The sequence below is a fragment of the Gouania willdenowi genome, chromosome 10 (genome assembly GCF_900634775.1).
Source record: "Gouania willdenowi chromosome 10, fGouWil2.1, whole genome shotgun sequence".
Taxonomy (NCBI): domain Eukaryota; kingdom Metazoa; phylum Chordata; class Actinopteri; order Blenniiformes; family Gobiesocidae; genus Gouania; species Gouania willdenowi.
In genome coordinates this window covers 26,198,776-26,221,960 of record NC_041053.1, presented here as the reverse complement: position 1 = coordinate 26,221,960, position 23,185 = coordinate 26,198,776, and the positions used below count along the sequence as shown (strand labels likewise).

Here is a 23,185-nt window from a genome sequence, read left to right as displayed (position 1 = left end):
TGATTGATAGGCGCTCCACCAATCAGAGCTCAGCATTTGGGGCTGCGGAACACTTGGAATTTTGGAGCCGGTGATGTTCTCCAAAGGTCTGCGAATGGCTTCTTCTGCTTCAAATCTCCATGCAGGCGCAGATGGGAGGAAGCCTGACGCGAATAATAATAATAATAATAATTTAAAAAAAATAATAAAGCATTGAGGGATATGATGCTTTTATGCAACTGAGGGATGACACATTTATAGAAAGTAAAGACAGGTTCTGCCTGCTGGTTATAATAAGCCAGGCCCTGGAAGGCGGGCACCGTGGCCAAAGCATTGGCCGCTTATTAATTTAGGGGCTCACACACACACACACACACACACACAGTCACATCTGCAACACTGGTCTGCTTCGCGTTTCAGTCCAACATGGCGCCCACTCTTCTCACTCCATTCTGGTTTTTTTTTTTTTGTGTCCCTCTGCTTCCCCTAAATTGGTTTCAGGGGGTGAAAGCCGTGGCGTCCTGTGCTGCAGACGCCTGCAGGGGGCCCACACGGCCCGTCTATCTAACACACACACACACACACACACACACACACACACACACACACACACACACACACACACACACACACAAGACTCATTAAAATCACAACACATTTTATTCTACACATAAAACCCACAGTTTAACCACAGGAGCCGCAGACATGGGTGAAATGATGAGATGGTTCTGACCAAAACGTGCAGATAGTGACATAATACGAGCATAAACTGGCTTTGTTGCCATCTTGTCAGTGTGTGTGTGTGTGTGTGTGTGTGTGTGGAAAGGGGCGGGGAGGTGGAGGAGGAGGAATGTGGAGCTCCATCAGTGTTTTCTCTCATTTGCGCAGATCGTCTGCGCTGCTTCAGTCCGCAGTGGGAGTTTTTGCTCTTCTACTTTTTTTTCTTTCTTCTTCTTCTTCTTCGTCTTCTTCTTCTTCTGTCTGCAGAGCAGGAAGCCCCGTCTACAAAGCGGTGACAGCATCAGTCTCTAACATGGTGATCAAAGTCTACATAGCATCGTCTTCCGGATCCACCTCGGTAAGATGACATGGCACAGCTTTGTATCAGTTGTATTTTGTTAGCAGCATCCATGGCCTGTGAAAAAGGACAGACAGCTAAACTTAGAGTGAACTCACTGTTCTCTCTCTGCTTTAACACTTTGAATCCTGTATAAGAGTATTTATATTTTTCTTGTTTTTTTTTTTGTTTTTTTTGCACAGAGGAAGTTTGATCACTTGCCATTCTTGTTGTAGTTGTTTCAGTAACACCTTTAACTCCTATATTTAAAACAGTTTTGTCCATGTCCCAGGGCAAAACCAACATCTTTGAGGTCCTCACAGGAAGTCAGTGTTTGAAGAATGGGTCCATTAAGATAAGATCAGATAACATCAGATCAGATCAGATTATTGCCACTGTGCAGAGTCATCGATAGAATGAAAAGAGGAAATGGACTTTAGTAATAGAAAGAAATGGTTGTACACCCTGGGAAAGCTTGGGAAGGAATGATGGTGATGCAATGCTCCATGGCATTTTCAGATGTGCTGCTGCAGCCCATGGTCAGTGTGTTCATAGGACTGGGTTCATGTAATGCTAAAAATCTGATTGGTCATCATAATGAATTGATCACAACGTACTTTAAATTTGTGCTGATCCGTTAAGAAGTGCCTACTGTAACAGCAAGTGAAATTTTTACTGCTTATTTTTGTTTCTTAAGTTAAAATTCAAATTTAGGGAGTCCCGGTCCAATATTAATATCAGATATCGGTCCGATACCAGCAAAAAATGAACATAAAAAAGACTAATGTGTATATATCTGCCTGTGTCTAAAATCTCAGATATAATATATGTTGTTTTTATTGGATTCATTTGAGTTATTTTTCTTGGTCTTCACATTTATTATTAGGATCTCTCAGATCTATGGACACAGGTCAGGTCAGATAGTGGAGCCCAGAGTTCACATTAAACATGGTAATGTCGCTTTTAGTTGTTATGCTGCAAAGAAGTGGAACAAACTGCCAGCAGAGCTGAAGTCAGCATCCAATGTAAACATCTTAAAGTTAAAGGCACTCTTTTTGTCTACTGCGTATGACTGAGAGTTATTGTTTATTTAATGTTTTTACATGCTGATTTTATTTGTTTTTATCGCTTTTTAAACTGTTCAATGTTTTTTTGTTGTACTGTTTCTCATCATGAAAAGCACACTGAATTGCGTTGTGTATGAATTGTGCTATACACATACATTTGCCTGGCCTTGCCATTACATTTATTCAACTGTTAAATATTCTTAAATTTTAGGTAAAAAAATGATGTCAACCATTGGTTAATAATAAGTGTATCAGTTTTTCTCCTATCTACTATTGCTGACTGATATAACTTGATCAAGCATTTTCTAACATTAATACGAAAAGTAATAAAAGTTTACATTTGTGCACATATTGTATCGGAACGATATTGGTATCGGCACCAGCAAAAGTCACAACAGAAAAGAGGGGGGATTATTTTCAAAATAAAATACTCTGTACCGACCTTCCGGGGCCTCCAGCGAGCCCATTTCAGACTCTAAATAGTACAGTATTTTCTAGTTTTTTTTCGCAAAAAAATGAAGGAATACTTTTCAGTCATCATCTATGTACAGTCCCATTTTGTAAAATAAATCGTGAGAGAATCATATCGTGAACCCAGTATCGTGAATCGAATCGTATCGGGAGTTGAGTGAATCGTTACATCCCTACCTAGAGGAGCTGCAAACAAAACGCTACCTTATTCACCATAAGAAACCACCACACCACTGAGTGTGGCTTTTGTTGGTGTGTTGCGGCTTTTGTTGGTGTGTTGCGACTTTTGTTGTGTGTGTTGTTACTTTTGTGGGCGTGGCTCTTCTTGGCCACCGGAAGTTTATGATTATTCGATATCAGTAAACAGAAGTTGAAGTTATGTTATTGTTCCGGGTGGAAGTTCCGTCTATAATCAGGTAGTGGTAGATGTGCTATAAAAATTTAAGTACTGTCATTGTTGTTTATACAACTTAAACAGTGTATTTAAATTGGATGTCACAGTTATTCATTCTGATATTCATAGCAACACATGTTTTACATTTAAAACCTTTATTTATATATCTAAAGTCACATGATCGGGGTTGGCATTGAGTACAGAGCGTCTATTCATTTCTACAGCCCTGATAGGCTTTATGACACTTACAGTTAATGACATTTGCCAACGCTCAGCCTCAGTTTTAAAGGACAACGAGAGTTTCCTGCACAGTCAAAGCAAAATGTAACACCATTAGCATGCATGGCTCAGTCCGTCAACATGCTTCAACACACATTGATCTGTTGCAATGTGCATGGCCTGTGTTGTCCTGTGCTGGATTCAGACCATAGTACCAGTTTGGAGCGTAATAGCAGTATAAATTGATGGCGAAGACTCATAGTTATATTAGGCTTGTTTAATCTTGGTCCCCTCTTCCATGGTTTAGAATATTTGTTGAATATGTTGTTAAAATATTTTCCAGCATCTTTTAAACCTAGAACTCCCTCACTGGCCTCATTAAACGTGGTTGTTGTTTTAGCAAAACAATGGACTTTAGCAGTGCTGACCTATTTTATACGTGTTATTCCTGTGACTAATCATGGTTTGCATGTTCTCTTGTGTGAGCTTTGGCTTTGTCCAATTTTTTGGAGTACTCAATGTTTTGTGCAACACTAGACAAACATGATAAACAATAGACTCAGTTATGGAAGGAAAGGGACCTGTGCTTTACGCCCTTAGTCATTTGATTTTTTTTAGTAAGTTTTTCACTAAATGTTAGATTTGAAGGGCTTTATTAAACTATTTCTCAGATATTCAACAGTAAATTAGCATTGTATTTTCATAGAAGACTGCACTCATAAATAAGTTGGAAGGGGAAGCAGTTATTGGGCAATTTTACTAATGCTATCAAATGAAGAATTGTAACGAGTTGTATTATCTTGATTTGCCCTATGAAAACAGTTTAACCATCTGCCTTTTGAGTGAGAATTTATTTCCTGAAAAGCCACTGATAAATAAAAAAGGAAGCTTATGCAAACTGTATTTCCTGAATACAGTGTAAAAACAGATTTAAAAAAACAGTAAACATGGATAAATCGAAAAAAGGGGAAACAATGAACTAGTGCACTTCTCCTACTCGCTGCTCATAATGCAGAAAGCACAACAAAAAGCTATAGAATTTCCACATTAACACATCAGTTACTTATTAGATCCCGTCTGATTTACTGGCCGGGCTTTTGACCGATGTCGACTCATCGGTGATAGCTAAAATCAACCCAAATAATCGTCTGCAATGATTAATAGGTCGGGCTACCCTGTTGTATTGAATACATTTTTTAGGGATACTTAAATTAACTATTCGGATATAATAAAAAAAAACCCGAACATGAACACAGACTTTTCAAATGATGCCTTTGAAATGAATCAGCCTATGACATGTTTTAGAAGTGGCTTTGTTTTCTAAATCCAAACCAATGTTAAATTTGATTAACAAAACACGGTTTTACGACATTTGCACAACAACATCATCATTGTAGAATGTTGCCTCCTTCATTTTCATTTACTGCATGTGCAGCTGCCACAGGCCAACATCATTTCCTTATTGGTCCAAAAATGCTACTGTTGTGTCTCAGAGACGATGAGTATATACCTGGTCAGGCCTAGACACTTATCTCATATTCTTTCTGCTATTTCTCCCTTTATTCTACTGTTGGTGTGATGTTGATTTAGTTTGTTTTCAGTGTTTCTTTCTGACCTTTTGTTGTGGCCTTAGCTTTACACAGCCAGTGTAGCATCATATGCTGACTGAGCTCTGGGCTCGATGGAGCTGATGGGGAAATACCAGTAGGAGGCTTTGTCCAGCAAAGGTCCACACAAAACTTAATCCCTTAAAATCACACGCTGCACATTAAATGATCCACAGCGGATTTCCCTACATTCAAATGTGGAGCTTCAGCAGGAGAAGAGTCTCTGTTGTCTCATCTGTGAATAACAGTTTGATCTATTACGATATGTCAAATTTACCTTTGATTGAATCAAACTTGAGCTGAGTCACCACGCTATTGATCTACTTCTCTGTTGTTGTTGTTGTTGTTATTGTTCTTCCACCCAATCATTGTCATTGTCTGGCAGACTCCTGACCTTTTCAAACGATTGATTAGGTCTGGATCGTTTCACGCCACCCTGCTTCACTGGCCATAAGGAATGTAAACCTGAGCAGTGGCACACGTGGAGCACATTTTCTTACTCACAAGAAATAGGGTTGACTCAGGTTCAACTTAGTCAAATATGACTCGGCCAACGAAATGTGTCTGTGAAATATCTGCTTACTGCCTCTGATACAGAAGACAAATAAAAATATTGTACATCTGGTATCATGATGCGAAGATCAATTCCTAAAGATACACAAAGCTCAATCTCAATTAGAGAACTGTTGTTTTTCTTTTATTTCACCTACGAAAGAATGACTTTTACTTCTACAATTATGAATGAAGAGTTGATTTTACATTTTTATTTGGTTAATTTTGTTGTTCTTTTAAAAACACTAGTATAAGTTTTCAGTGAAATGGTCCCAAACTTTTGAGACTTTAGGTTGGTTCTTCTTCTGTTGCGCAATTCTTCTTCACAATGTAAATGGTGAAGCAAAACTGCGCCCAGCAGTTCACATATGGTACTGCAGCAAAAATGAAGCGGAACGCCTGATTTTATCATGATTTTACAACATTGAAGACACTTCGATGCAAATTTTTGTAGTCAACATTATCAATAATGTTACTAATCATTTTTGCATTATTGTATATGTTACACACATTGTGGTTGGCATGAATCTCGCCCCTTTAGTCCATTGAGTTCTATAGGAGAGAAGGCATTCAGGATCATTTAGCAACTTTTTCAGTCAAAGTGACAACTTGTGCTGCTTTGGGTTGCTCTAAAAATCAGTAAAAGTTAATGTAAACCTCTTTTGTTTACCGAAATTTGATAAACAAAATCTGTGTCCCAAAAAAATCTGTGACCGCAGGGGGCGACAGCTCCAACTCTGCTGTTTCGTAGACGGCATGAAGAAGAGAAGAAGTTCCCGGTGCGTGTAAATACAAGCAGCCAGGATGGACTGCTGCTCTGAACTCTTGGCGTGACACCATCAATTTTTTTCGGCTCACGGATTTTATTAATCAAATTTTAGTAAACAAAGGTTTTTTAGCTTTTACTGATTTTTAGAACAACCCAAATCAGCACAAGTTGAAAAAGCTGCTAAATCATCCTGAATGCTTCACCTTCCGTAGAACTCAATGGACTAAAGGAGCGATTCGCATCATCAATGACATCATTTAAACATTTACCGCACAAACTCGAAAACGGTAAAGACGTCCATTTTTAAAGAGTTAATAAAACTAATATGGTGCAAAATAATGCATTTTGTTAGGCATAGATCTTCTGATGAGGACATTTCAAAGGTTTTAGGCCACATTTGTAAAACCAGTGGAGGATCCCTTTAAGTCACATATCATTACCATTTATTAAAAATGGTCATAAGCAATTCTTAGTGTTTCAATAAAGAACCTGTGTAGGAACATCCCATACATCCCCAAAACAAAGTCCTTCTGCAGTCTTTTATTACAACACCATCTCACTTTCTGCTTTTTGTTTCTTTGTGACAATACAGACAGCAGCATTATCACCCTCTGTGCTGCTTGTAGAAATATGAAAAGACCGGGCTGTGAGAGCAGCTAATGTTTCTGTGAGGAAATAGTTTCTTTGGAAAAGTGACACTGGGATCATTCCCTATCCAGCCTTTGCTCTATATCTATCTATTAACCAAGCTTATTGAGAAGCAGTCAATCCAAGCTGGTGGGGACTCAACAATGTATCAGTGCATGACAAATGGATATTTCATTGACTGAGTTAAACCATGGTAGATCGGGCAATTCGTAATGAATACAAAATATCTTTAGATCTCAGTGAAAGTTGATTATTGCTACAGCGAGGGTGCATGTAATGGTTTACCAAATAATAACCTTCAGTAGGCTACTGATAGCACGCAAATTGTTATCAAGTGAGTCACTAACTTCCTTTTGTAGCCACAGTTCCAATGTTACAGAAGTCACCGTCTGTTGCTGACTGTTCCTTAGAGGAGAAAAAAACTAATAGTGACACATATCGTAATAAATGTATCATTGTCTTTCTGCTCATCCTTTATTCAGGTAAAAATATTGAGATTTACATCATTTTGAGAAAAAATATCAAGATATGAGTTTTGATCCATATCGCTCAGCCCTAGAAGAGGGTAGAGGAAAGATTGAAAGTGTGGAATCTATTTTATCCATTAACATTGGAGTGCTTCTGTTGTGTATATGTAAATGCATGACAAATTGAATGCATTAAGAACTTGTATGTGGTCAGATTTTGTGAAAAACAAAGTGTTTTTTGCGAAATTTGAGCTCATGTTGTTGTGCCATTCTGCTTCACCCGTCACTGGTTTCTAGAGCAGCTGGTCACAGACAGGATCAGCTGGTTCAGGGCTTTCTCCCCTTTGCAGACCTTTTGACAACAACATTTTAACTGTATGAATGCAGACATCTGACAAAATCAACCCCGTCACTGCTTCAGCAGGTGGGCGTAGAAGTGTCCATCTTATTCACGTGTATGTGTGTATCCTCATTGAGAACCTTATTTGGCTCGTGTTTGACCACTTACCTCCTCTAATGTCCCAGAGGAGGTTTAGTTTCCGTCTGGCCTTGTAGGGCCATCCTCCCTCTTACACACACCCACTGACAGCTCATTGGACCAAAACAACACACACACACACACAGGCACCAGAACAAACACATTTCTTATATAGCTTAGATATGAAAAGTCTGAAAGGATACCTCTGTATCCTCCAAGCTGTACTTTTATTTTGTTAGTTTAACTTCAGCATTGAAACAGGAAGAACAGACGTGATGGGCACTGATGTTTAACACAATCCTGATTGACATATCAACTTTATTAGACATTATTAAACATTGCTTGTTACAATCAATTGTTTTGAAAATGAGTGAATACCAAAAAGTACACACAGTAACACTTAAGTGACAGTCCACATTACTCATTTGTAGGGGTGTTGAAAGAAATAATATCGCAATATTACTTCGCGCGATTCTCGGATCGATTCAAAATGCATCAATCGATTATTTATTTATTTATTAATTTATTTTTACCTTTATTTAAACAGGAAAGTCTTTTCCACTGCAGGAGACATTATAACTACACAAAGAAGTGCACTGAAACCTGGGAATGTTGACCAGCTTGTATTTTTTTAATAAAATCTAAAAAGAAAGAACTAACTTTCTGCATTTATTTATTGTTGTTCTAGGCATATACCTCAGTTAAGTTGCACTAAAGTCATGTTGCACTAAAGTCAAAGTTGGTTTAAAAGCCACAGGCAGAATGTATTTAGTTATTTTTAATTATTGTAGTTATTTTTAGTTATTTTTTTATTTTAAGTTGTTGGCACATGGCACGTTAAAGCCAATGTTTTGAGCGTAACATATGCCAATACAATATATTTCATACATAATGTTCTCATGAAGGTTTACAGATTTACAGATTAGTTGTTTCTTAAATCATATATTAAAAAAAAAAAAAAAACTCACAATAATCGTCTTATACTATAATATCAGGATATATTGTATCGTATCGGGATATGAATCGCATCACCAGATGCCAGGCAGTACACACCCCTACTCATTTGTTATATCACTTTCCCACTTTTAATTAGGGGCTGTTTTAACTCTGTAGCTTGGAAAGTGTTTTCGTAAAGCTCAGTCAATGTTATAACAACCACAAAGTTGCATTTATGCAGCAGTCATCCAGTAGATTCATTCAAACTTCTATTTTACCTTTGCATTCCCTGTCCCTCTCATGCTCTTGGGGCTCCAGGATTAAGAACCGTCTTAGGAATGCACACTGTTCTTTATTAACATTTATTACACAAAATTATATCAGTCCATTTACCTCCATACCATGTTTTTTCCCCTCTAAATCAAACTTTTCACAACCTACATGACTAATATCTCACTTTTTTTTTTTTTTGCAGCAGACTGGGAACAGCTTGGCAAACCCACGTCCCGTATGTTTCCGAAAGTTAACACATTTCTAACTGACAACTTCCCTTTCTCCTCCGCTTGCAGATTAAGAAGCAGCAACAGGATGTCATGGGCTTCCTGGCAGCCAATAAGATTGAATATGAGGAGTGTGACATCGCGTCTGATGAGGAGAACAGGAAATGGATGAGAGAGAACGTCCCTGAAGAGTCCAGGCCGACTACTGGGAACCCCCTCCCCCCACAAATATTTAATGAAAGCCAATATTGCGGGGTGAGAAACAAACACATCCAACACATTCTACCCTTCCCACAGTCCAAGAACATGTGTGTTTGTATAACTGGAGCATCCAGGTGGGTACAGAACATAAAGTGCGTAGTAATTACTTAACCCATGAAACGTATTATTCAAAAAGAAGAGAAAAAGAATCTTGGCTGGTTTTTATAGGAGGGGCGGAGCCAACTGTTGTGGTTTGTGATGTAAGAAGCCACTGAAATGTCACAAACCTCCATTCTCAGCCAATAGCAAAATTTGATTGTAATTGCCAAATTTCAACCCATAGAGAGCAGTCATTCTTATGTTTTTAAAACTAAATGGTAGAGATGCACCAAAATGAAAATTCTTGGCCGAAACCAAAAATGAGAAAATCAAGGCCGAGAAAATGTATGCAAATTATTAGTACCATTGCATTTATGGGTATAAATAAGAACTAACCTGACTAAAATTGCAAGTGTATACATTAATAATACATCATCAAAAAATAAATTAATTTAAAAAATGGAAATATTTATTTAGCACTGACATTCCAACAATGTACAATATAAAATAAAGTAATGTTTGCTCGCATTCTGTTTTGGTCGGGTGGTTTCAGTGAGAAAATGGCCCAAAAAGTGCATTTTTGGTGGCCGATTTTTCGGTACATCACTATCGTATAGTTTTCGCCTACCAAAAGAACAGTGGAGGCTGAGCTGAGTGGGATGGGTCTATCATGGGGTCAAGCAGCTGCATTAGCTCAGAATGGAGAAAAGTGGTGAGAAGTGGAGAAGCCAAAGTCAAGTCATCGTCTATCACACCGTTTTGTGAACTCTCTCGTCCCACCCCTACTAAACAGCAATATCCACCCAAACCCCTTAACAAACTCGTACACTCTGTTAGTAGCTGCCACATTATTGGCTGTAAAATGAACTCTTTGTGGCTTGTGCTCGTCATGCTGTCGCTAATGGATGCCTGGAAGCAAGGTTGTACATGCAGGATGGTTTGTATTGAATGTCTCAGACAAAGAGGACAGCCTTTCCCAGGACACTCACAGCAGCTATAGACACAACCTAATTATGTCTGTGTGTGTGTGTGTGTTCTGCGTCTGTGTGTGTGTGTGCGTACATGTGTGTCAGTATGAGAGTGACAGGTTGGGAATGTGTGCCACTCTGCAATTAATGGGTTAATGGGTGAACACTTCAGCTATAGTTTACTCTGGGCACTCAGGGCTGCGTTCTCACAGACAATGCCGTCCAATCAGATCGTCTCCAGAGGTCTGTCCATGAACAAATGCCACAAACTCCACCGTCTCCCTCAAACTGCTCTCAATACCGTCAGTGGGCTGCAGATTAGTGCTGGGCGATATATTGAGATTCATATATATATATATATATTTTTTTTTTACAGCTTATTTTGTATTAAAATCCTCATTTTAGAAGTCACTGCTTTCATTACTTCTCAGCATTAAAAGCACAGTTGGAAGGATTCCTGAGTACGTCCGAATCCAGACCTTCCCCTTAACATCCACACTGCAGACCTCACTCACACATGCTGTCCCTTATAGTCGTCTGGTCTGTTAGTGGAAGAATTCTATTTTGTCTACAAGCATGAAATTTGGCATAGTTGCATTTTTTGACCTGCTTAATTCAAATCTGGCGAGAGCCAGAGCAAATTGTCAACAGGGTCGTCATATTGGACAATTCAATATGGCGGCCACCCAAAAACAGGTTTTTCTGTTACTAGTCAACCAAAAGCCACTTAATTAAATTTAAAAACACTTTAATAAGGTTCCGGACCTCTACATATGTCTAAATATGATGCCTATTTGGCAGTAGCCATATTGTATTTTTCTTTGTACAGTGTTAGACATTCACAGGTGGCCATATTGAATTTTACATTATATCCACCTGTGAATATCTATTTTCTTGTCAGACTTTATTTGAATTAAAATGATAGAGATTTATATCGTATATAGCCATTTAGAGAAAAAATATTGAGATATGGGTTTTGGTCAATATCGCCCAGCCCTACTGTAGATAACATTTGTTTCATGTTATCATTTGTGGAGATGATGTCATAGTTATTCTCTGCTAATTATTCATTAGGTCTCTGTGTTTGTGTTTTATCTCTGTGATAGAACTATGAGGCCTTTTTTGATGCCAGAGAGGACAACGCCGTGTATGCATTTCTGGGTCTGACTGCTCCCCCAGGCACTAAAGTAAGCCATAAGAACACATGTTGGCATATGTCTTCTATAAACTGCGTTCATAAAGCCAGAAAAATAAAACATATTACAGAGCCTGAATATCAGGGTTGGGGTCAATTATAATTGTAATTGATAATTTATTACAATTATGGCATAATTATAATTGTAATTTTTAAAAAATATGTTAAATAATTGACTTTTTAATTGTAATTGCTATAGAAATTCTATAAAAATTGTCAATTGTAATTTAACACAAAACTGGGGAATCATGTAGTTCTACACATATGTAGTTAACAATTATTAAAATGTGTTTCATATCAATATACTGTATATACTGACTCAAAAAGGCAGTAAATACCATTGATTAGGAAGGCTAACAAGGTATAGCAGAGTAACCAATCAAACCATGAGTGGACCTGACGACAATAGCGCCACAAGCTTAGTTCTTTTTCCCTAAACGGAGCCAGCAGACGAAAACAGCGTGTAGTACGGTACAGACTAGGGCTGGGTGATTTTGCCTTGTGTTTTGATTTGATTTTTGATTTTTTTTTTTTTTCCAATGCACTTAAAAATGACTGCAGATATCAGATATATTGTCAAAAGTGCAACTTTATTGCTGTGATTGTCCTCAAGAGTTAAAGGGAACATATCATGCTAAATCCACTTTTTTAGCCCTTAAATGCATTTTGATGTATATTTAGAGTGTTTAGAAGTACAGAAAAGTTCAAATTAGTCTCTTTCAATCTGTTTCGATTCTCTGTTATGTTTTTTGAACAATGACGTCACAGTATTTGCAGCGGAACTGCCAAATTAGGACATCGACTCCAGGCACAACACTTCGAGCAATCCGCCATTTTCATTTCTCGCTTTTATTTTGTAGTCCAAGCTCCAGCATGCCGAAGTTACGAGAGGATAAGTCAAAATGTTCGGTTGTTGGATGTAGAAACCCACACGCTTCATTACATCGTCTCCCAGCATCAGAACCTTTTCAAAGTGCCTGGTTGAGTTTTATTTTTCACGGAAATGTACCCACATCTGTGGGTAAGGTCATTTTTGTGTGCGCGAAGCACTTCAAGGATGACTGCTTCTGCAACCTCCGCCAGTATAAAGAAGGATTTACTGAACGACTTCGTCTGATTGAGGGGTCAAATCCTTCTATCTTTGGAGACGACGAACAGAGCACAGTGTGATGATAAGATGTCCCTGTCATTGTTTTGTTAGCATTAGCAGTTGCACCGTCTTCATATGATCCTTGATGATATGGCCTACGTGATTTAATTTAAGTCTAAAGTTTTCATTGATCATTTCATTTTGCAGTTTTTGTCTCCAAAAAGACTGTATTAAAATGCATTTCGTGACGTTAGCTTGGCGCTAGCGTTAGCTCGATGCTTGTGTTAGCTCACTTGTTAGGGTTCTGCAGGTTCATCATCTTCATTTTAATCTTGCTCCGCTGGGTCAGACTCTGGCTCAAACATGTAAGGCTGGATGGACAAGTATTCTGTTGTTGACATTTTGTAAATAACGTGTGAATAAACATTTTCTGCACCGCTACATAGCCGTATCTCTTCTATCAAACTACAAAAATAGCCGAACAGGGTGGAGTTGAACCGAGTGTCACCGCTACAACCTGGAGAGGGGGTGGAGTATGGAGTGTCTCATTTGCATTTAAAGAGACCGCACCAAAACGAGTTGCTCTCAGAAGCACATCAGAAAAGGGGTAGAAAAGGGGTGGAGCTATAATAATGAGGAATTCAGACCCAAGCATTGCAGTTCTGCTTTATATAGACCACAACTGTATGATTTATGTAAAAAAGGAAGGATTTAAAAGCATGATATGTCTCCTTGAAAATACATAGAACAATCCCAAAATAAAAAGTAAATGAGGCTCTGTTTTAAGCTTTAACACAGGTTTAAGTAAAAGTGCAACAGCATCTTCACAGTAGATTCAATTTTCTGATTAAGAAATCAGATAACTACATAATTTATAACATATAACACTACAATTAAAAAATAATAAACACTTCCCTTAGCATCTCAGCATAGGGTAAATACAAAATGAAACATGCCTGTGGCACACATATAGTCACTCAAAGGGTAAACAAATGTAAACAACTCACATCTCGCTACGGTAACGCACAAGGACGGAACGCAAAAAAAGTCCAAAAAAACTGTGCCGGAAAAAAAAAAAAAAACTTGAATTTGCTAAATAAAAATCATTTTTATCTACAAATTTGATAAATCGATTCAATTGATTTTTTTGCCCAGCCCTAGTACAGACTTACAGTTCTAAAGCCTCTTCTTGTTGTGGTTTCAACAATATATCCAGGTCTTTTAAAACAGCAGAGCACAGTTTCAAACGTCTTCTCCGTGTCGGCCGCCATGTTTGTTTTGGTGCTGCTTGGTGCACGGGATATGACGTTTTTTCCTGTTCGGCTCTCATTGGCTCGACCAACTCCAGGGCGAGGAAGTGAGCGGAAACGACCGCATTACTATTCCTACTTTCTGACAAAAAGTATGGAAGTGGGTGTGGCTTCACCAAGCTAAACAACGTAACCAATAGGAAACAAATTAGATGATAGATATTTGTTTTTAGCTGATTTAGGACCCGTTATCATAAGAGATGCTAACAGAAAGCTAACATGAGAGGAAGGTTAACTTTTATTAGGTTATTCATTTCAGGCTCAGTATTTGTGATTAATTGCAATTGAACTTTAGTAATTGAGAACATAATAGTAATTGACTTAATGAGGATAAAAAATCATTGTCATGAAATTGTAATTGGAAAAAAAATGCTGGTCACTGCAATCGTAATTGAACATGGGTAATTGAAAACGTAATTGAAACTGAAAAATGTAATTAACCCCAACCCTGCTAAATATACTTGTCTTCACAGTGTGACTCCCTCATTCATAGCACACACATTACATAATACGTTTTTTCATGATAACCTCACACACCCAAGCAGTCCCTTTCCCTCTCTTTATCCTTTCATTCCTGCAACCTGGCACCTCCTCTCTGCCACAGCAGGGACTGCAAGGAGGTGTCACAGTTACCATAGGAACAGAGGGGGCTTCCCTGTCAGGAGATAATGAAAGTGATATCCTCCATTTTACGGTGACAATCATGTTCTACCACCATGACCATCTCTCTCTCTCTCTCTCTCTCTCTCTCTCTCTCTCTCTCTCTCTCTCTCTCTCTCTCTCTCTCTCTCTCTCTCTCTCTCTCTCTCTCTCTCTCTCTCTCTCTCTCTCTCTCTCTCTCTCAGGAGGCTGAGGCTCTTGCAAAGAAAGCACAGCAGTAGCAGTCGGATCAGACCTGGAGCCACGCAGAGTCACTTGGATATGACCCAGAAATACATTTAAAAAGAAATGCACATTTCGGTGGACAGTTGTTAAGTGTTTTGTTTGTGTTTGTTTTTTGCTTTACTGTCTTTTTTTAAACCTTTTTTTTATTCAGCTGTGCCTTGCAAGTTGTAGTGTTACTGTTAAAACAGGCTCTGCTGCCTCCCTTTAACCTTAGTCTGTCATTTCTATTGGTCTAATCTCATGTCAGTCACTATTACTGTGACGGTGTAGCATTTTGGAAAAAGCAGTTGTAATCAGAAAGGAGAAAATGTCTGTATTAACTTCTTCTCCACTAACCATGAATGGTTTTGATAATAAAAACAAACTGTGTATTTAATAAAGATCATTAAAAAGAAGTTTGGTTGCTGCCAAGTAGTCACAGCAGATCAGTAGCACCTTTTTGAAAAACTACCCATTACAGTTCGATACATGTCTTTTTTTACTGTGTTGTGTCTTTAGTTTGTTTAATGCTGCTTTATAATGGCAAAATATTTTCTACGTGATGATACATGTTCAAACACACACCAAATACACATTCCTGCACAAGTGAATGTAAAATAAAACTTTTGTGGGAATTGATTATTGCTTGTTTAGTATAGGAGTTCTTTTTTATAATGTGTTTGCATCATTCCTGTTTTAAATGTGTTGGTAAACTTTTCCATATGTATTATATTGTTATATTTATATTAATGCCTCATTGAAACATTTTTACAAAAGAAAAATAAGTTTTAAATAAGGCTGCACAATTTTTACTTTGAAAACTCGATTTTTGATTCCAATTGAATTTTTTTTCTTAAAAAAAAAAAATTTAATTATTATTGCAAGTATTTTCCGTATTGGGAATAAAGTGCAACTGCAAAGCTTTAACAAATAATGTTAAATCCCCTGTGGGATGGATAAAATAATAGTTGTTGGGTTGGTTCCTCAATTACCCAACCAAGTTTCATTAGATCCGGCTCATGCATTTTAATCAAAATTTTTCTAAAATAATGGGGTTGCCCAACATTTGGACCTATACTCTATCGTTAATAATGGGAATATACATTTTTTTCTTTGCCGAAGAGAATTTTTGGTGCTTGGTGGCATTTTGCGCTCTCTACGTGCTTTTTCTTTAATCGCAAATTGAGTAAAGAACATATGAGCTCCTTATATGACCATATCTGTGCATGTGATGCACTTTTCTTTTCACAGATTTTTTTTAGTGTAAAAAGGAAGTTGGAGGGTTTCCCGTTGCAGAATAGAAACAGAGGAACTTGACTCATGTTACACTTAGTGTTCAGTCAGACCACTGACACTCTTCTAACCAACTCGACACCATTACAATAACAGTCATGTTGGCTGAAGGTTTTCTCAGACAGCTTTGCTTTAGAGAAGAAAGAAAGTTTGTCTCAACAAGCTCATCTGAAAACAGGCAGACAACAAATTGTCGTATTGATTTGGATGCTACAGATCTGCGGCGTAACTCATTTGGATTAGGTAAGTAACTAAACCGTAAAATGTGTGCGAACGCGTCCCAGTTGGTCTGTTTTTCCTTTGAACATTAAGATAACATAAGAATCAAAAGAAGAACTCAATAGATAAGGTATAAGTTTTCACGCTATTCAAACTTGACTTTTATGTTGCATGAATTCTAGCATTTTGCATAACAGTTAGAATCAATTATTTGTACAAATAAGTGAATCCTAAGAGATAGAAAAGAGGATGTTTTTCCATCCGATGCACACACACCATTATACTACCGTATTTGGTTATTATTTCCTACTCAAGTAGAAGTACTGTTACTTGATTGAACTTGTACTGAAGTACAAGTAAGTCACACATAAAACACATAAGTACAAGTAAAAAAAAAAATAGCTCAATTAACTAATCAAAGTAAAAGTTACTGGTTACTTTCACCTCCCATGTTTTTTTTTCCATACATACACTAAGCATCTCATGTATAAACTAAAAAAGGAAGAGATGAAATCTTGCACCATTGGAACTTGATTTATATTTCACAAAAGAATCTGTATAAAATAAAAGTTTTGTCAGATGTAAAAAAAAAAATTATAAAAAATAACACCAATTAATTTAATTTAAAAAAATTATATATATATATATAGCAAGCACTAAGTACAGCTACATTTGTGAGCTCTAAAACTGAGAAAATAATAAAATAACAAGTTTAATTTGGCCGTTCATCTATGTTGTGATGCATTTGATTGTTGTTTAGTCATTTTATTTTTTGTAGTTTAACAATGTCCGTTAGTCATTTTAACCTTCCTCTTGTGTTAGATTTCTGCTATCATCTCTGATGTTAATGTATTAAATCAGCTATAAAATACACTAAAAACAAAAAGCTAGCATCCAAATTGTTTCTCATCTCTTTGTTAGCTTGTTAGGCTTCCTTATCCATAAAAATGTTGGTTTTATTTTATTTATTTACTTGTTTTTTTTTTTATTTTAAAATTAACTTCAAGAGAATAATATTAATAAATAAATGGTTGTCGTATTGTGTTACCTGAATATTAATGAGGAGTATAGAACACATCTCTTCAATCAATTTGTTTTCTTTTTAATATTAATAACTATAGTAACATCTATGGTGTTACGGGTCAATTTCGACCTATATATATGTACATCAAGAAAAAGGCAAAAAGTATTATTTTCATTAATAGAACTTTAAAACTTGAACCAAAACTGAAATAAAAAAAAAATTGAAAAGCAGGTTATGACACAAATTATAGATTCGCCAGGTCAAATAAACAACAACCGAGCAAGCAAGTCAAACACATAGAAATCAATTAGTTCCAAAACTAATACAAAGCTAAAGTCACTGTGTGTAAGAATATTCTTGTGTGTGTGTGTGTGTTCTTTGCAGAGGTATTTCTTGCAGTTGAAACACAACACATTTGTGGCTGTGGCTGTTCTGGTTGGTGTTGAAGAGTTAGTGTCAGCTGACAGTGCACTTATGATTTCAGTTTTGGCTCTAACTATTGCTTCATAATCTTCTTATTATTATAACTGGGTAAAAACCGACCCTAACAACAGAAAGGTCATCATTTCAACCAGCGTATTTTATAATTGAGTGAAAACTGTTTATTTTTTTTATTTTTCCTGGCAAAGTCAAAAAGCCGTAATGCAGTAAACACATTTATGTGACTCTTTTAAGCATTTAAAAACTAAAAACGGGCCGGTGCCAACCCTAACACAAAACAAAGGATAAAACAAAAATAATAATAATAATTTACTCAGTAACGGTTGGGTGTAGAAATGTAACAAATTACTTTTCTTCTTTTAAAACGTACTTAGTACAAGTACCATAAAAGCAACTCAGTTACAGTTACGTGAGTACTTGTAATCCATTACTTTCACTTCCTGTTATTTTCTTGCAGGGGTTAAGCAAAAAGACCTTAAATCCCCTGAAGTCCATGGACCGTGGGTGGTTCCTCAGCATCCTGCAGCTCTTTCTGTTCCTGGATGTCCTCCCACCCTTGCCCACAACCTTGTTAGTGTTCACTGCAGCCTCTTGGATCAGTACCCTGACCTGCAGGTTGCTGATTCCGCCCACATGCCCAACCACCTTTTGAAAAGCAGTGAGCTTGAGTTCAATACTTACTCGTGCTTTTCTGAAGGCCAACAGGAGCCACAAGCTGATTCAGCTTTATCATTCCCAGATCAGGGTTATCTGGCAATGGGGGCCAGTGCGAACAGCAGCCTTGAACTGGGACGAGGGTTGGAGCCCATGTCTAACTCAGTGCTGAATGGGTTGTTGGAGAAACAGCTGGAGGAGGTGTACATGCAGCACCTGACAGACAACCTAGCACGATGCCACTCCTGTCTAGAGAACAGCCTCCTGAGGGGCCTGGTGCCTCCACTGCAGCCCAGGAGCCGCCGACCAGAGGCCGACTCTTTAGAGGCCAGTCTGGAGCGAGGCATGGAGGACAGGGGCCATAAGAAGAGTTACCCGAGCACGCAAAACTTTTTTCCTTGTTCATCTAATTTCAGCTCTCCTATGTTGAGAATTTCTGAGGCTGTTGACACCCATCAGCAGTGAGACTCAAGCAGACATCTGTGACTCCTTTTATATACCACATTATCACACAGTCTGTGATGCACCAAATTATCTGTGAAGTATTTAAAAAAACTATTTTCCTATCATGTCAACATCATTTCAACTTGTATCTGGTTTTCCATATAATGAAACCTTGATTCAAACATAGCTGAGTTCTTATACCCCCTGCTGGTCAAGTTAAATACAACCATATAAAAGTTGAATGCATCTTTGACTTTATCTAACTCTCTGAATAAAAACTAAAAACCGGTTTCAATATTGTTTTTTTTTTTTTTTTTAACCTATTATTATTGCCTAATATGCATTGTTTTTAGTTAATCATTTAATGACTTCTCTTTGAGCTTCATCCTGGCTATGTAGGGTCTGCTATTCCAGGGTACATTGGGCACATGGAAGGATACACCCTGTAGGTCTAGAGGACGCCAGTCTGTGACAGGGCCCACAAAAAAATACAGCCACATTCACATGTACTCAGACAATTTAGACATTGCAATCAGACATGCATTTGTGGACAGGCAAATGAAAGTTGAGAAAACCCAAACAAGCATAGGGAGAACATGTAAACAACGTCTAAACTATTTTAGCTGTGTTGAGAGAGTTTTATATTTTAACAGAAATTCATTGTAAAACTACACTGAAAAAAAAATGTAAACGCAACACTTTTGTTTTTGCTCCCATTTTTCATGAGCTGCTTTTTCTATATACACAAAAGACCTATTTCGCTCAAATATTGTTCACAAATCTGTCTAGTGAGCACTACTTCTTTGCTGAGATAATCCATCCCACCTCACAGGTGTGGCATATCAAGATGCTGATTAGACAGCTTGATTATTGCACAGGTGTGCCTTAGGCTGGCCACAATAAAAGGCCACTCTAAACATGTTCAGTTTAGTCACACAGCACAATGCCACTGATGTTGCAAGTTCTGAAGGAGTGTGCAATTGGCATGCTGACTGCAGGAATGTCCACCAGAGCTGTTGCCCATGAATTTAATGTCTATATGACTATAAGTCGTCTCCAAAGGCGTTTCTGAGAATTTGGCAGTACATCCAACTGGCATCACAACCGTAGACCACGTGTAACCACACCAGCCCAGGACCTCCACATCCAGCATGTTCACCTCCATGATCGTCTGCGACCAGCTACCCTGACAGCTGCTGCAACAATCAGTTTGAATTTCTGCACAAACTGTCAGAAACAGTCTCAGGGAAGCTCATCTGCATGCTCGTTGTCCTCATTGGGCTCTCGACCTGACTGCAGTTCATTTTCGTAACTGTCTTGAGTGGGCAAATGCTCAAATTTGATGGAGTCTGGCACGTTGAAGATGTGTTCTCTTCACGGATGAATCCCGGTTTTTACTGTTCAAGGCAGATGGCAGACAGCGTGTGTAGCGTCATGTGGGTGAGCGGTTTGCTGATGTCAACGTTGTGGATCGAGTAGCCGATGGTGGCGGTGGAGTTATGATATGGGCAGGCATATGTTTTGGACAATGAACAGAGGTGCATTTCATTGATGGAATTTTCAATGCACATAGATATTGTGACGAGATCCTGAGGTCCATTGTTGTGCCATTCATTCGCGACCATCACCTCATGTTGCAGCATGATAATGCATGGCCCAATGTTGCAAGGATCTGTACACAATTCCTGGAAGCTGAAAACATCCCAGTTCTTGAATGGCCAGCATACTCACTGGACATGTCACCCATTCAGCATGTTTGGGATGCTCCGGATCAGCGTATACGACAGCGTGTTCCAGTTCCTGCCAATATCCAGCAACTTCGCAGAGCTATTGAAGAGAAGTGGACCAACATTCCTCAGGCCACAATCAACAACCTGATTAACACTATGCGAAGGAGATGTGTTGCACTGAGGATCCTGTTTGTGGACTTCAGCTCAGCTTTCAACACTATAATCCCAGCTCTCCTTCAGGACAAGCTTTCCCAGCTGAACGTGCCAGACTCCACCTGCAGGTGGATCACAGACTTCCTGTCTGACAGGAGGCAGCACGTGAAGCTGGGAAAAACCATCTCTGCTCCCCGGACTATCAGCACTGGATCTCCTCAGGGCTGTGTTATTTCTCCTCTGATCTTCTCCCTGTTCACCAACAGCTGCACCTCCTCTCACCAGTCGGTCAAACTCCTGAAGTTTGCAGACGACACGACCATCATCGGTCTCTCTCTGATGGAGACGAGTCTGACTACAGGTGGGAGACAGACCGGCTGGTGTCCTGGTGCAGCCAGAACAACCTGGAGCTCAATGCTTTAAAGACAGTGGAGATGATAGCAGACTTAAGGAAGAACCCAGCCCCCCTCACCCTGGGAGACTCTACAGTGAGCTCTGTGGAGTACTTCTGCTTCCTGGGGACCATCATCACTCAGGACCTCAAGTGGGAGCTGAACATCAACTCCCTTATCAAAAAAGCTCAGCAGAGGATGTACTTCCCGCGGCAGCTGAAGAAGTTCAGTCTGCCAACAAAGATGATGGTGAACTTCTACAGCTCCATCATCCAGTCCATCCTCTGCTCCTCCATCACCATCTGGTACGCTGCAGCTACGGCCAAGGACAAGGCCAGACTGCAGCGTATCATCCACTCTGCAGAGAAGGTCATCGGCTGCAATCTGCCCTCCCTCCAGGACCTGTATGCCTCCAGGATTTTGAGGCGTGCAGGAAAGATTGTGGCCAACCCCTCCCACCCCGGTCATAAACTGTTTCAATCTCTCCCTTCTGGAAGGAGGTTTCGGTCCATCAGGACCAGAACCTCCAGACACAAAAACAGCTTCTTTCCGTCTGCCACCATCCACATGAACACACCCCAAGTCACCCACTGAACCCCCCCCCCCCCCCCACCCAATCACCACCTCCATGATGACATTATCTGCTGCACTGTATGTATATATATATATATATATATATATATATATACAGTCCTTGGCCCCAACCTCTTCTCGATCTATATGTCAATGTCAACTTTATTTATATAGCACATTTCAAAACACCTACAACTGCCCAAAGTGCTGCACAGCAGACATTATAAAATACAATGTAAAAGCAGTCACAAGATATACAGCATAAAACAATAGTAATAAAATACATGAGATCTGCTCAACTTGTGTTGAAAGCCTTGAGAAGAGTAAGGGTCCTAAGCAGCTACCTTGTGGAACTCCACAGTCCAGACCTCTGCTACTGGACAGGCTGCCATTCAAATACAACTTCTGTGATCTGGAGGACAGGTAGCTTTTGATCCACTTTAATGCTGAATAATTAAACCCATAACATGTAAGTTTCTCAACCAGTAAAGAATGGTCAAGAACATCAAAAGCAGCACTAAAATCCAAAAACACAGCACCCACCATCATAGAATTATCAATGGCTTTTAGCCAATCATCAGTCATTTGTATCATTGCAGTAGAGGTAGAGTGGGCAGCTCTGTAGGCATGTTGTGAGTTTGATAAAAGCTTGTTAGTAACAAAATAATCTTGAACTTGTGCATACACCAATTTTTCCATGATTTTGCTCAAAACAGGTAGAATACTTATAGGTCTAGAGTTCACCTCGTCAAAAGCACATTTAGTATCCTTAGGTAAAGGAATAACTTTAGCCTCCTTCCAGGTCCTTGGACATAGGCCCAAATGCAAACATCTATTAAAAATGTGACAGATAGGAGATGCTATAACACCAACAGTCATTCTCAGTAGTTTACTGTCCAGGTTATCTAGTCCAGCTAATCTACTATAAGGGAGAGATCAGAGCAAGCACTACATCTATGCTGATGATATTCAGCTCTATGTCAGGTTGGAACCTACATCCCCCACATCATCACTCTCCACTCTAACTGCCTGCATGGATGAGACAAAGGCATGGATGACTGACAACTTCCTTCAGCTAAACAGCTCCCAAACTGAAGGTCTCCTCATTGGGACCCCACACCATCTGCGATCCTCCCCCTGACCGTTTACTCTGTTCCTCTCACATCCTCTGTTACAAACCTGGGGGTTCGATTTGACCCCCACCTACCATTTAACATCCACATCCAACATATCGCTTTCACCTCTGGAACATCTCCAAACTCTGTCGCTCCCTCTCCCTTTCCGATGCAGAGAAGCTGGTTCATATCTTTGCCTTCTCCCGGCTCGACTACGGCAATGCACTCCTCATCGGGATCCCTGGCAGGACCCAGACATTCAGAACTGCGCTGCCA

General features: G+C 38.9%; 2 protein-coding genes across 2 annotated transcripts; both read left to right on the top strand.

Moving 5' to 3' along the window:
- Nucleotides 1-850: 850 nt before the first annotated feature.
- Nucleotides 851-15,287, top strand: sh3bgrl (SH3 domain binding glutamate-rich protein like). Its single transcript, XM_028459739.1, has 4 exons — nt 851-1,057; nt 9,214-9,399; nt 11,519-11,599; nt 14,853-15,287. The coding sequence occupies exons 1-4, from the start codon at nt 1,013-1,015 to the stop codon at nt 14,886-14,888; spliced, it is 348 nt and encodes a 115-aa protein (XP_028315540.1). The 5' UTR covers nt 851-1,012; the 3' UTR covers nt 14,889-15,287.
- A 926-nt stretch (nt 15,288-16,213) lies between these two features.
- LOC114471542 (uncharacterized) lies at nt 16,214-19,229 on the top strand. Its single transcript, XM_028460388.1, has 2 exons — nt 16,214-16,407; nt 18,306-19,229. The coding sequence occupies exons 1-2, from the start codon at nt 16,263-16,265 to the stop codon at nt 18,965-18,967; spliced, it is 807 nt and encodes a 268-aa protein (XP_028316189.1). The 5' UTR covers nt 16,214-16,262; the 3' UTR covers nt 18,968-19,229.
- The last annotated feature ends 3,956 nt before the right edge of the window (nt 19,230-23,185 follow it).